Here is a 15,905-nt window from a genome sequence, read left to right on the forward strand (position 1 = left end):
GAGAGTTGAATAGAATAAGTAAAACTCACCCTCATGAGGTTTTTTTTTTTACATGATTATGTTCAGCTTATCTGCTGAAAATTAAATTATTTGAGGAGAAAAGTGAGGAATATATTTATGAGTGAGTACAATTACATAATATCTGGGTCTGTATTTATTTAATAGAATGGATATTATAAAACCTAGTAGAGGTAATTATCCTTCCAAACCTCACACTGTCAGGATATGAAGATACTTCCAGGGAAAAGGAATTCCAAGGTATTCTTTTAAGTTACATAGCTTGTGAGAAATGGAAAGATAAACTACTTGTGGTTTGGAATATCATAATACCTAGCACTGCATCTTGAAAATGAAAGGTATTTCGTGGAAAATGAAAGTATGATTTATATCATATTCAGAAACAATTAGATACTTGAAAGTAGATGTTGAAAGGATATTTCAATTTGTATTATATAAATGTTGCTCATAGAAGCTAAATTATTGCTTGTTAGACAAAAAGAGTAAAAAATGAAAGAAAAATTTAAAATGCATGCTTATTAAAGTAGCAGGTATATTTCACTGTCTAAAAACTTCCCAACATCCATGCTGATTTACTGAAGTTGAGTCTCTTAATGGATATTAACAGTCATTCTTTCCCTTTTTGTGGATAATGGGTCATGAGGTCCCAGGAAATGGAGTCCCATGTCCTCTTTCTTCAGTCTTTCCCACCACTTGGAACATTGGACAAATGGCAGATAATTGTCCAAACCATTTTGGAAACAGACTGACTTCAGTAGAGATGCTTTTGTCTCAAAAGATTCATATTTCTGCACTGATGCTTGTTTTTAATAGCAATTATCCTCTTTTGCTTCATGATGATTCATTTTCACCCAACAATTCTTTTTTGCTTTGTTTCACCCATAAAATAACTCTCAGTTGCATATTATTGTCTAAAATGATACATGAAATGCTTGGTTTCCACGTCTGGATGAAATAATTTGAGTATTTGTAATATTTTTTGGTGTATTATTTCCTCGAAGCTTACTGGTATAAAACTCTCCTCACTTTTTATTGTCCAGTTTATACTAGGTAGCTTTCAGACTTGCTACAGTGCAATCATTAGGTTTCAAAATCTGGTGCAATATAAATAGTTTATGTTAATTATCCCCTTTCCACCTTCTGGGAGAACAGAGAGCATTTTGATTGCAAATTTTGTACTTGGTCATTAACACTTTGGTTTCTAGACTTGCAGTGGACCATTTTATAATGCCAAATGAAAATGTTAAAAGTGCTACTTTAGTGGCATTTATTACTTCTTGCAATTCCGTAAGTTTGTGTCAGCTGAAACATGTATACAAAAGAGCTGATCATCTTATCACCCTAAAGTTTGCCTTCAAGTTAATCACAGTGCTAGCTGCGATTTGGCTAAATGTGTTCCATATCTATGAGCAATACAGTCAATCTATAATCTGGGATAAAATACCTCTCTGAAATAATTTATTTAAAGGAATGCTTTTTAAAACAAAATTTGTTCTAATTAGTTATACATGGCAGTAGAATGCACTCTGACACATCATACATAAATGAAGTATGATTTCTCATTCTTCTAGTTGTACATGATGCAGAATCACACCAGTCATGTAGTCATATATGTACACAAGATAATAATGCCTGATTCTTCCTTCCTCCAGGCCACCTCCCCTCCCTTCACTCTCCTCTACCTAATCCATCTCACTCCAGTCAGAATGGCAATTACCAAGAATACAAGCAACAATAAATGTTGGTGAGGATGTGGGGACACATTGCTGGTGGGACTGCAAACTGGCTCAACCATTATGGAAAGCGGTATAGAAATTCCTCAAGAAACTTGGAATGGAACCACCATTTGACCCAGCTAAGCCACTCCTTGGTTTATACCCAAAGGACTTAAAATCAGCATACTGTAGTAATATAGCCACATCAATGTTTATAGCCGCTCAACTTACAATTGCTAAACTATGGAACCAATCTAGGTGTCCTTCAGCAGATGAATGGATAAAGGAAATGATACACACACACACACACACACACATACACACACACACAATGGAATATTTCTTGGCTTCAAAGAAGAATGAAATTGATAAGGCTAGAGAATATCATGCTAAACTGAATAAGCCAATCCCCCCAAACCAAACGCTGAATATTTTCTCAGATATGCAGATGCTAATTCACAGTAAGGGGGAGGGGCAGAGCTAGGAAAGAATAGAGTTGCTATGATATGCTTTTAAAAAATAAAAAAATATTAGTGTCAATTTATAGGCATCTAAAATATCTAGTAGAAATAGATAATAGAATTACAATGTAATCAGTAAAATTTGAATTTACATATTTCTATTTCCTAATGTTTCAAATTATGAAAGGATTTTTCATGATATACCGTTCATATTGGGAATCATATATATTCACACATCTGCTTGGAAGAGAAGGTACGTAGTAGGTCCAGGAGAGAGGCTGGTGTTATTTTATTTCTATTCCATACATCTGGATTTCAGTATGCTACCTGCTGCCATTGGATAGTGTGCTGCCCACAGAATGCTGAGTAGAACAGCTACTGGAGAAGGAGAGAGTCATACAAGCAGAAAAAAAAAAAAAACATTTTCTACTTCCAGGTCCTAAAAGTGAAGGGTGTAAAGTAGGAATTATAGGATTCCATATCCTTCTCTGACCGCATGTTCTGGGACACTGAGGTTCAGCACCTTTCATAAAGAAGAATGTATCTAGATAGAGATTTCTCCTGATCACCTAATTAATCACCATTAAAATGTATACTGACCTGATAAGACTATCTCTGTTGGGAAATCACATCATTTCAGTGTTTTTGTTTTTTTCAGTCATGACTTAAGTAAAAGCAAATCATTTCTTTAAAATAGAGATGTTGTCATTACAGTGGGAAATCATCACACGTCCTACTAAGGGAAACTCAGGATAACAAGGGGAAATTTTATAATCTAATCAACAGTCTCAGGATGTTCTGTTATGTGTGCATTATTTTTACAGAAATCCTCAATATATATATTTTCTTTCTCCACCTGCAGTTTCTGCATCTTTGCAATGCTGTATTTCAAAGTAAAATTCTCCTTTTCACATAAGGTCAGGGTGTGTTCTGCCAAAGAGGCCCTCAGCAACCAAATCTGTAACTCTCTGAATTAATAGGAAATTTTGTCTGGCAAGTTAGTCATCAAGCTGAGATCCCTGGTAAGCAGATAAACTTAACCCTTGTCCTGGGGTCTATAAAAGCCTGCCTTTCCTCTGCAGGGATGGATTAGGTTGCCATAGCCTCTAAGGTAGTAAGCTTTTTATATCCCTAGGAACATCTCCTGAGTCACTTCAAAGCACTGGGTTTATCTATTTTCTCTTGTTGCACAGCACTATAAAAAAGATTGCTGGTCTCTAAGAAGAAAGAGAAACAGAGATGTGAATTCCTCTTTTGAAGCCTTCTCCAAAATGATCTAGGAAACAATCTGCTAGCACTCAGTGCCCAGAAATCTTTTTCTTCTCCTCACTTCCTTGTCTGATACTTAGCCTGCACAGCATTTGTTTCAAAACATGAATGCATAAGTAGTTATTTTAGCCCTTGACAAACGGAAGAATGTTAGCTATGTGTTCAAAAGCAAGGAGTAGTATACCTAGACATTTTAATGTTTAACTGAATTGCGTGTGCATGTGCCCGTGTATCATGTTATTTTCTAGAATTTCATAAACATTCCCTATTTAGGTTTGTAACATTCCTTTGAGGTAGACAGGCACAGGCAAAAAAGGCAGTGAAACTTGTCATAAAAGTCTTATGATGCTTCAGTTATAGAGCTGATGTTGGAATTATACAGTACTACTTTCATTATTTCTTCATGAGAGTTAGCAAGATTTATTACTGTCAAGTTCACAATGGCTTATGAGACAATCTCTACATATTCTCATTTTTTAGCTCTTGACTTTTGCAAGCAACTTAGAAATTGAAAAAAAAAAGAAAAACAGATCCAAGAAGTTATGACATACCAATTAAAGAAATAAAAGAAGGTATCTTAACTTTAAAATTTTTAATTAAAAATAATGCACACCCTTTCAAAGTTATATATGATCAAATAATCATAAATAATAATATACTATTGGACATTTAATCATATATTGTGTTCACCAGCTTTTTGCCACAAAAATTTGTTACAAAAATACCTGAGAAGAACAATTTAGCGAACAAAAAAGGTTATTTTGGGATCACAGTTTCAGGATTCATTCCATGGTCTGCCGATTCCATCACTCTGAGCCTGAGGTGAGGGAGAATATTATGGTGGAAGGGTGTGGTGTAGAAAAGCTGCTCAGTTGATAGCAGACAGGAATCAGAGAGAGCTCTACTTGTCAGAAACAAAATACATTTCTCTAAGAGCATGCCCCCAATGATCTACTTCCTCCACTCATGCCCTTACCTGCCTTCAGTTACCACCCAGTGATCAATTCAAATGGATTAATCCACTAATTAAGTTAAAGCCTTCATAATATAATCATGTACCTGTGAACATCCTGCATTGTCTAACAGGAGCTTTGGTGGGCACACAGGCATATGCTGAGTATTTAAATACATTCATATCTTTCTACCATCATGCAGCTAGAAAGAGTGCCAGGCCTATCCCAAGCACTTGAACATCTAACCTCTAACTACAATTCTCTGGAGATTGATCTATTAGAAAAGTTTAAGGTGAGATCATTACTTTTAATAACTATGTTCATTATCACAAATGGTAAAGATGAGAAAGATGTGGGAGTATCTGCTCGCATGTTGCAGGAGAAGTGACATGACATCATGAATGCTTCCAAGAAGAATCCCAGAGAGTTCTATAAGTCCACTGAGGTTTGTCACAATGTCCTCTGAATTTGTACTGATGTTACCAGAAATGCATTTATTCACTGAACAAATACATATTGAATAATAACAATGGGAAGTAAGAAAAGATTTAAAACATGCACATTTAAGATGTTCCATACAAATTTTAGTAAGAGGACGGAATGAAGGTAGCAAAGTTAGCAAACAAGGCAGGTAAAAATTGATAATGTCTGAGCTAATGTAGTGGCAAAAAGACTGCAAAGAACAAAGTCTGCCAAGAGAGGGAGTTCTGGGGGTTGGTAGGGTAAAACATAAGGTTACTCTTCGCTTCTGGCCAGGTAGATGGATAGTAGTGTCACTGAGTGAGGTGGGAAAAACAGAAAGAAAAAATAAAAGATCTTTGTGAGAAAAAATGATGAGTTCTGTCTTAAACCCTGAAATGAAGTTCCTCTGGCCTTCTGGTTAGTAGGTGAAATACAGCTTTGGAGTTTAGGGTTAGAGGTATTAATTAGTGAGTGAATGGCACACAAGTGGTAACAGGAGCTGAGGGAAACAAGGCAAAGAGAAGTGGGTCAATAACCAAGCGCTCTGGAGAAGATACAGGTGGTGAGGAGGCAGGAAGGGGTTTCGTAGGTCTGGGAGAGAACACAGGAAAAACAGAGTGGGTCCTTCCAGAGCCCATTCTGATAAAAATACAGGCAGGGACAGACCTTGATTGAATCCCACCACAATTTGAAATCCATTCCTTGGAAAAAATAGGAAGATTGGGAGGACCTTGGCTGTCTCTACAGTTTAAACACTGATCAAGTCTCTAGCCAAGACTTTTGTGAAGATCTAGTGTTTACGTGAAATAGTTGTGTACATGTGTGGAGAGGCTCACAACTTCTTGAGGGCATCCTTTTAAAGGTGAGAGAATCCACAAAATGCATTGCTGATTTCCCTGTTAAGGAGCATTTGTCTACTCTATTTTACTGTGAGTCATGGATCAGAACAACTAGACCTGCTCTATGGTGAATCTTTTTACTCTGGAATAAGTTTAGATTTGCCAAAAAGTTGTACAGATAGTATGGAGCACATAATATTCACCCAGTCCCCAGTGTTAACATCTTCATGTACTGGGGTAACTTGGTCACAACTAGTATTGATGTTGGTTACCACTAATAACTGAATGCTAGAATTTATTCACATATTATTAGTTTTCTACTAATGTCCATTTTCCTTCTCGGGATACAGGTCAGGGCATCCAACTGCATTTAGCTGGTGTGTCTTCTTCATCTCCCCTGGTCTGAAACAATTTCTCAATTTTTCATTTTTCAGACCTTGAAAATACTGGTCAGGTGTTAATATCCTTAATTCGGTGTTCCATGAAACTTTAAGATTAAACTACAATTATGGGTTTTAGAAGGAAGTCTACAAGCATCCTTCTTATCCTATATTCATGCAGAAGGACATAGGCCATCCAATGAATTATCACCAATAATGCTAACTTTATTTATTTATTTATTTATTTAGGGTACCGGGGATTGAACTCAGGGACACTTGACCACTGAGCCACATCCCCAGCCTTATTATGTATTTTATTTAGAGATTGGGTGTCACTGAGTTGCTTAGTACCTTGATTTTGCTTTGAAGTCACAATCATCCTGCCTCAGCCTACCAAGCTGCTGTGATTACAGGTGTGTGCTTCTGGGCCTGGCATAATGTTAACTTTGATCACTTGATTACAATGGTATCTTCTGGGTTTCTCTACAGTCATATTAGTATTTTTCCCGTTTCAGCATACGTTACAACACACACACACACACACACACACACACACACACACACACACACACTTTTTATATCTTGCTTCCAATTGAGCCAAATACGTTAGTTCATAGAACAGGTAGTGAAGGTGGACACGCCAGTGTGCCCTGGAAAATAACTCAGGGCAGGGTCATCCTTCCTCCTGCAACCCTATAAGCCAGATCTCCAATCAGATAAAAGTTAGTCCTAAATTTGATTTTCAATTAAGTAGGATATTTAGAATAAACATAAAATAAGTCATTAGAGGATTATGAAGAAAAATGTTCACCTACATCCAATACTGATGGCTAATGGGTATACCAGGTTGAAAACTCATAGTATTTGCTGATGTATAAAGATAATGCAACTACCTCAGAAATGCCATGTAGGAATTAAGTGAAAAGACAATTTATAATTTCTTTAAAACGTCCTCACAGTCAACAATTGAGAACTCCAATTCAGATATAATAGCATAGAAACTATCCTAAAGTGTATAAATCACATTTCAGCATTTACTCAAAGAATAAAAATGAATTTACTCATATATAAACCCATATTCTTAATATAGTATTTATCTATAGTCATTAATATTTATGTGTGTATACATAAAATTTAGCCACTTAATCTCATTCATAGTACCTGTTCAGTATCCTACATCATTTGATTAAAAAACTGCTTGAAAAGCAATATGGTATAAGGAGTATAAAATGTACTGAAGTTCTGTCAAATAAAACTGGTATAGGTTTATGTCTCTAAAACATGTAGATAGAAATTAATGGCAAATTTTGTCAATAACGTCTATGTTTGAAATGTCAGCAATTGAAATAACTGATTCTATTGCCACATAATACTAGTAAATATCTTAAAGAAACCTATCTTGTTATTCTGAGGACCATATAATCTAAATTCATTACTGCTTCATCCTGAAGAACATACACTTACATTTTTAGATGGTTGGGGAAATAGCTTTTAATGTTTTCCACTGAATCCCATGGTTTGGATCTCCAGAGTGTGTCGTAGCTTTAGAATATGTGCTGTTTGAAGATTCAGTCATATCAGATGGTATTCTGATAATGTATTATTCATGACTCATTTACGGACAACCATGTGGCAACATGAAAGCAAAACATTACAAAGCCATATGTATCAGAGAATCCTTTTGCAGAAAAATAACAGTTGAGGGTGATTAAGTTTAAAATAGGTGAAAAAATAATTTTAGGAGAATTTTTCTCTACTCTCGTATTCTAGATAATAAACTCCTTTAGGATAAAAACAGAACCTAATCCAAATTCTATAAAGTTCTAATATGTAACACAGCATAGTTTCTTAGCATATTAAAGACTACTTAGCATTTCACTTATTTATATTATAATTAAAATTTTATTTCATAGAGTGATCTCTTAATCTTTGATTACACTTTGATTACAAATTCATATTTATAACTTAATAAGCAGAAAACTAGAAATATATGATAATTTGATAGGATTTATAAGGGTAAGAGAAGAAGTATAAAAATTATTTGATACTGCTTACAACTATGTACTTTAGGAAGAAATTTTTAAATTCTTCATCAAATCATGTTGAGATAGGAGCATGTATAGAGGGGGAACCTGTATTATATTCTAATCTCGTTTTTCTCTTGCTATTTCATCAAAGCAAATGCAATATTGTACTTCTCAATTAAAGATGGAAGCTCCCAGAAAGTCATTTTGGATTTAATACACTACAGTCCCCCCGATTCACAGAGGATACATTCCAGGATCCCCAGTGGATACCTGAAACCATGGGTGGTACCAAATACTATATGTACAAAGTTTTATTTTCCTTAACACACTTATCTGTGATAAAGTTTACTTTGTAAATTAGGAATAGCAAGAAATTAACAATGACAGTCGATAATAAAATAGGATAATTATAACAATATACCAGAACAAAGTTTTATGAGTATGGTCTCCTTTCTCTCAAAATACCTCATCGTGCTGAACCATCATACTTTCTCCGCTTGTGATTCTGCACACTAACCTGATGCCCCTGCGTAGAGATGAAGTGAGGTGAAGGGGGGACACTGTGACAGCATCAGGCCACTGCACAAGGGTCACCTGAGCATAGCCTTGTGATGATATGTCACTCGGGTAATGGGGAGAGCAACTGAGCGGCTAATAGGAGGGCAGCATGACCACACACATCTACTGAACAAAGGGATAACGCACGTTCTGGAAAGCACAGAGCAGGAATAGTGAGATTTTTAACAGGCCACTCAAAATGGTGCAAAATTTAAAACTTATGAATTATTTATTTCTGGAATTTTCTGGGTAATTTTTGATGACAGTTAACCACAGGTAGCTGAAAATGTACAAAATTAAGCCACAGATAAGAGGGACTGTTATAACTACTTTTTTCAGGCTATATAAGAGCTACCTTGAAAAATTTTAATTGTGGAGTAATACAGCCTTTGCTTAATCTAGCTGTGCTTTTTTAAAAAAGCAAATAAATCCCTATATTCTCATCATAAATCTCTTCAAGTTATATGCCATCAGCTCATTGAAGTTGAAAAAGTTAAGAACACACTGTGCCACAAAATGCCACTTGGGCATACTGAATATTTATGTTAAAGACACTTAAAAAACAGTAGGTACAAAAGTCACCCTGCAGTTTCTTGGAAATAGGAGATGAAAATCTCATATACAAAAGGCAGCATCCTTATGAGAAGTCTAGACCGCAAGTGTTCTGTACTGAGCTGGTTAAAGTAATTCTTCTCTTTTAAGGTATCCCACATAATTCAGTTGCTTCTTCATGATTCAATACTTTTTGTCCAACCCTGGATACACTGAATTGATTCAAGTGCTTCTTGGGGCTTCATTTCTGTATAGTGGCTCTTGTGCCGTGTGCACTTTTTATTGTTTTCCTCCTGTTGATCTGTGTTATGTCAGCTTACTTCTCAGGCCTTCCTTGGTTCCAGAGATGGAAGTGGAGAGTTGCCCCTCCTGCTGAGTGCTCCCTGTCCTCAAGGTGCCTGTGACACTTCTTTAAACTCTCTTCTTCCCCTTGGCACCTAGCTCCTATTTGTTTATTGTGTCTCAGCTTCTCTAAAAAGTCCTTCTCCTAAATGTGTTCTGCTCTGCTCTCCTGTGTGCTCCCATAAAGCATAAAATATACAAAATATTCACAGAGCACCTCTTATGTGCAAAGTACCACCGTTAAGTGTCAAACAAGCAGGGTTGACTCCAGCTTCAGGGGCTGTACAGTCCAGCTGGGAAGAAGACTTCAAGCAATTAGAAATGATTAAGGAAATGATCGTAAGTGTTCACCATGTCCTAAAGGAGAAATAAAGGGAGTTATGGAAATACGGAGTAGCAGCACCTAGCCAAGACTAAATAGTTAAAGAAAATTAGGAAAACTGTGTCATACATGGTCTAGGCAAAGAGAAGGAAAAAACAGGATTCTAGGTAAAAGGGCAAACATGAATAAACACCTTGAGGTAGGTGAGAGGAGGGAATACATCACAGTTTAGAAACAGGAAGAAAGGCTCTGCCCAGTGCAAGTCCTGCAGCAGGTGTATTTACTCAGGACCTCCCAGTAGGCAGGCCCCATCTCCATCAAGGTTTTTTTTTTTTTTGGCAGATCACACCCTCTTCCCCCACTCTGAGGCTCTCTCTGGACTTGGGTCTTATTGAGTTTGAGATGGGATTATTTTGAGTCTCAATGACTGAACACTATATTATAGATACTACCAATTAACAACAAGTGTGACTCACATAATTGCATTCCTAGCTTTGAATAATTTAAAAGCAGAAAGGCTAGGAAAATCGAAACACAGTAGTGAGGATTTACAATTTTTTTTTTCCTAAGAAACTCAAAATCAGCTGCATCTGGATAAACGTATAACTTTCCATTGGCTGTTTTCTGTTTGTATTAAACAAATATTCAATTGTAGCAATTTATTGCTGAAAATGGCACTGCGCATTTCATATATTCAGCAAAGGTAGAACGGAGACCAGAAATGTTTCCTCGATTACTTTTGTTGAGTTTGCACACTGAACTACTTGCCAATTATGACAGTTAACAAGGTTTTTCTTCAAAGGAAGAAAAAGATTTTACTACTTCAACTACTTCAACCTGGAAAATATATGCTAGAGTAAATCTCTGATACACTGTATTGCTAAGAAGGACATTTTGGGTAGAATTGCATAATGCCTATCGCATCCCTCCAAATGTGTATTAGCTATGAGGTTTGAATATGTGAGCCATGTGGATGCATCCCACTGCTCATACTATTCTAAGAAACTCAGAATACTCTCATCCTCCTCTGCCAAATAAAGGAGAGGCTTCATGGATAGAGGATGGGAGTTGAGTTTAATGATGGTGAAAGTGATGCCATATCCCGCTCCCCCCACCATGCCTTAATCCCCTAACTGCTGCTGGTGGCATGTGGGGACAATGGGAGAACCAGTCTGAAGACAAAATTTACACAGCAGGGCTGAGATCTGACTGAGCTGTGCCTGAAGGCTGCCCTCTCTCACTTGATTACTAAGGAAAGGTCCACATGCATTTCCTGTTATTAGTACTATCAAAAGCATCCAACACGTAAGAGTATCTTCCTGGTTGAAAACTGCATAATTGATCATGCATCTCTGCTTATCTTTTTGCCCTGGCCAAAGGCGAAAACAAAAGATAATTTGTCATCCAAAATTTTAGGTATAATTTTATAGATTTTCATTAAGAAAAGACTTAAATACCCCTTGGTATCATTTCAACAGATACCAAAAAAAATATAGCAAAATAAAAACTTGTAAATTAAGTAAGTAAAGTGATTAAACATTGAGATTATAGATGAAAATCACTGAACACCCTTAAAGAGTACATGTAAAGCAGTAGATTCTTCTGTGGCTTAAAATATAAATCTCTCACTCTCTCTCTCTCTCTCACACACACACACATACACACACACACACAAGGAAAGTTGGTATTTTATTTCTTTACATGTGAGTGTTCAGTTGACAGCCCATGGCCCAAATCAAGAAACCATATTTGTTTGTTTATTTGCAGTCAATATTTGAACAGATAAATTATAAAATACTTGCTGCTCGATGTGGCAAAAATGAGCCAGAGATGAAGAATACCTAGTCACTTTAGGCCACCAATGAGTTCTCAGTTTTGATTACCTTAGACATGGTCCAGTTCACTCATTTTATACCTTGTCGCTGTAAGATGTTTAGATTTGTGACTTTTGAGTTATGTGCACCTGCTAAGGTTTTTATAGCTAAGTACAGCCTCATTTGATATACAGGGAGAAAAAAAAAACTGACAGAAATCTAAAAAGAACAGCACAAAAGTAATTAACTATTTCAGATAAGTAAAAGCCTTAAACAAGCCCTTTCATATATATCCTTGGTGATAAGAGCCTTAACTACCAAATCGGCGCATATCTTACCTGTAGGTCTTTTTCTTCTATCTTCTTTTGGAGCACTTTAAGGCACTTGGTAAAGTCAGTGTGGTCTTGATCTGGAGTTGAAAGAAGCTCACACCCCTAATGAATTGAAGAAAGAGAAATGTAAGAATCAGTAAGGTCTTTAGCCTCGTAAACAAGAGCCAGAGCTGTACCACGGGCACCAGCAGACATTATGTATGATTTCTCTGTAATCAGAATCATCATCATCATCTTTTTATTTCCCAGGAATGGGGTCAATATACTACAACATTCCAATTACACTAATGTAGCATAACCTGTGCTCTTCTTGGGGCAAATGATTGTTCCAAGAAGGGTACAGGTCATACAACATAAATAGTCTTGAAAAACACTGATGTGATGACATTCAAGATTAAAAGAATGACTTTGAAAAAGTATAATAAATTATATGCATAGTGAAATTACATGAAATTAAAATGAAAGCATTTCTAAGAAAGTCTTTAGGGAATCTCCTAAGTTTACTTAGATGGATGGAAATACAAATTTTGAAAAAAAAAAGTAACGATTAAATTTTACATTTTAAATAAAATTAAATTAGCTGTCCTGTTTACTTTCTTGATGGCCCAGTTTACCACCCCCCCCCCCCCGTGTGAAAAGCAGCACAACGAGCTGTGCTGGCTTAAATGCCTCTCGGATTCCCTTTCAGACATAATGAAGTGAATTTATAAGATTTTTGCCTTCTCTACAACAGACGCCTCACCTGCTGAAAAGCACTAAAATATAGTTACAAATATAAAGCCATCAAGTGCCAGCTCATTGGCACTGGTCAACTTAGATGGCCAAAGAAATCATTTTTGAAATGACACCTTCTTTCCCACTGTTGCGCGGGGGCAAAGAGAGGTAAAACCAGAGCACAATGGGCCATCCCACTTCTTAATTCAGAAGTAAAACAAGTCCTGGACTCTGACAAACAGCTGAGTAAGGGAAAGTTAAATATAATCTAGTCTATAAAGTTGCCATTCAAAGAGTTCTCAAGGATACAAAACATGCGCACTGCCTCTTAAATTATTCTAAGGACCATTCTCGGTAGATTTAAAGGTTCTTCTGTTACCTCAAGGTCTCTTCAAACGCATCAAGCTCAACCTGTGCTTCACTCATTTATGACTGTCCTACAACGTAGTGATCAATGAAAAACTTAATTCCTCATCATTTCAGAAATATATTACGCTCTAAAAGATGTATATGTCATCTTTACAAGATCATTGACATATACTTCCCTGACCCTAAGAGAACATTGCAATTCACTATAATTGCTTAGGCAAGGGTATAAAGAAGTGACTAATCACAGGCTAACATTTCTAGAAAAGATCTAAGCATATGCCACAGCATAGAGGAATATTCTCAGGGCTGAAGAGATTAGACTATCACCAAATCCGACATGGTCAAACTGAAAGTTCCCTGAGGGCAGAAACTTGGTTGCATTTGTTAGTGTTTCTACTTCCTGGCATTGTTCTGCTACATAGTAACTGTTCAATAAATCTTTAAATAACCTTTCTTGAATAACAGATATGTAGCCTATTAAATGTAGTGAACGTACACCGGCAAGGGGCTAGGACAACACAACATCTTATTGTAAAATATAGCATTTATGACAATGGAAACCCATCTTTCTCTTTTAATGCTGATAGTAGAAACAATAAGAAGAAATAAAACTTAGCAGGCAAATAGAAATAGCAACAGATGATTAATAGATCCCCGTCTGCCTCACAGTTGCCTTCACAGAACCATCAGAGAGCACTATAGGGAAAATGACACTTGAACAGAACCCAAGAAATTACCTAGCGCCACAGCGATGCTACAGACTAAGAAAATAAAACAAGGGAAAACCATTGACTTGATGACCACTGGTCAACGAGGCAGCAATCAGCAGCAGTGAGGGGAGAGAAAATGGCCATCTCCCAGGAAGGGGAAAGGCATTCTTACAAATGGATGTTTTGTGACATTTCTAGAATTGGTTCCATGAGGATGACACTTCCAAAAAAAAAAAAAAAGCCACTAAAAACATGTCAACAAGAGTGGAATATCTTACTTTACCTCATCACTCGAAATGGACCCAGAGAAAAGCCCAGGTCAGGCTCAGGAGAAGAAGGACTCATACTGAAAACTTCAGGACCCATCTACACTGAGAACATCTATGAACTCTAGCTGAGGCCTCAGACAGCCTTCCATAGCTTCTTGGGATTTTCACGAGTTTAAACGATTCTGACCTCAACAGAGATTGAGACTGAATTCACTGGAAGTGGAAAAAGTTCCAAACGGTCTCAGCTTTCAACACTTAGGAGGCCTGCAAAACAAAATATGCCTCCCAGTGCAATCACAAACAGGCCTGTGGCCAAACAGAAATGTTTTCACTGCTTCCTGAGTCCTAAGGTAACCCATCAGAGGTGACAGGAGAAACAGGAGGCTGCAGACGAGAAGCACCAAGTTGCTGCAGGGAGAGAGACACGGAGAAACGCCATCAAGGACCAGGCAATGCCCACCTACGTGTCACACATTAATATTGATTTACAATTACTTATTAGATAGAATAAAACTAAACATCACTGTGGCATTGAGATTTTAGTATTTAAAAAACTTGATATTAAAAAAAAAAAAAAACTCTTTACATTCACCAAATACCCAGAAAATACTGAAGTCAGGAGATTTGGCCATGAGGAAAGTACAAGACTTTCTAATAAATAGTTTGTAATATTAGCTTCCTAATTAAAAAGCATGGTTTATCTCAAAATATACAGAATTCTATAATATATATAATTTTCCAAAAGCATAAAATATAAAACTCCAACCTTCTCATACCAAGGTTTTCGTGGAAACCTTTGCTTTAATCAGTACTTGGTTTTTTTTTTTTTTTTAGTTGCATGAAACATTTTTTAGGACACAGAGAATTATTTTATGAGCCACCAGGTGGCTCCAATTTCTTTCTATACATATTTTGCATGCAGTTTTTGTCAATATACAAGTACAGTTTTAAATAACTCAAATCTAATAACACACTCCTTTGATGAGTACACCATTTTTCAAGATGGATTATTAATTTTAGTACTGCATTGTATTAATCTAGGTTCATAATGAATTAGTAAGATTTGGATTGATGTCAAAAAATTCAGCATATGTTAATATCAAGGTTATTCTGTTTTTGTTCTAACCTTTAAAAATATTTTAAAGTAAGGAACAACAATGCCAACCTCAACCCTCCACTCCCAATATGCTTTCAAAAACATACATACTTTAAAGGAAAAGCAGGACGAACAGACAAAGTTAAAATGACAACTTTAAAATTCTGTTCCAGTATGTTGAATTGACTGTAGTCTGCTTTATCAGACAGCTCTTACCCCACAAATCTAAATCAGGAAAAGCCATATATAGTTATAAAAAAACTACCAGAGGTCCAACCAATATTTTTAAGGGCTTATTATTATGTTTGCTGCTTTATTGAATAATACTGTATACAGAAGAGGTAGGCATCCACCAGCAGAAAAGGGAAGTGAATATCATAATACTACCTATAAAATACATAATACATATAAAATACAAATATATTTATGTGTTCATCTGTAAAACAGACAGAGGCAGGTTCCTTTTCTTCCTCTTCTCATACTGAGAAATTCTTAGCAAACACCCACATCTAGTAAGTAATTGAAAGAAGGTCAGTCTTCAATTCATCCCTGAATTGTTCCCTTTCTTTTGGCCAGCAGGGTAGGCATTTGAAATTCCATTTGGACTTTGAGATCTAGCTACATTCCTTAAAACAGAGCTTTATTAGGAAACCCTGCACTTGGGAATAAGTACGCCACTATCAATACTGAAGCAGTCTGCACC

At 36.3% G+C, this 15,905-nt stretch overlaps 1 protein-coding gene across 28 annotated transcripts in view; it reads right to left on the minus strand.

Annotated features, from left to right (window-relative positions):
• Positions 1-15,905, minus strand: part of LOC101967955 (thiamine pyrophosphokinase 1) — a 372,786-nt gene that overhangs the window by 181,381 nt on the left and 175,500 nt on the right. For all 28 annotated transcript variants that reach the window (XM_078040695.1, XM_078040698.1, XM_078040717.1 and 25 more), the window contains one exon: positions 12,051-12,146. In XM_078040695.1, the coding sequence (XP_077896821.1) occupies positions 12,051-12,146 (96 nt within the window). The remainder of the gene's footprint in view (positions 1-12,050; positions 12,147-15,905) is intronic.

The sequence above is a fragment of the Ictidomys tridecemlineatus genome, chromosome 2 (genome assembly GCF_052094955.1).
Source record: "Ictidomys tridecemlineatus isolate mIctTri1 chromosome 2, mIctTri1.hap1, whole genome shotgun sequence".
NCBI lineage: Eukaryota > Metazoa > Chordata > Mammalia > Rodentia > Sciuridae > Ictidomys > Ictidomys tridecemlineatus.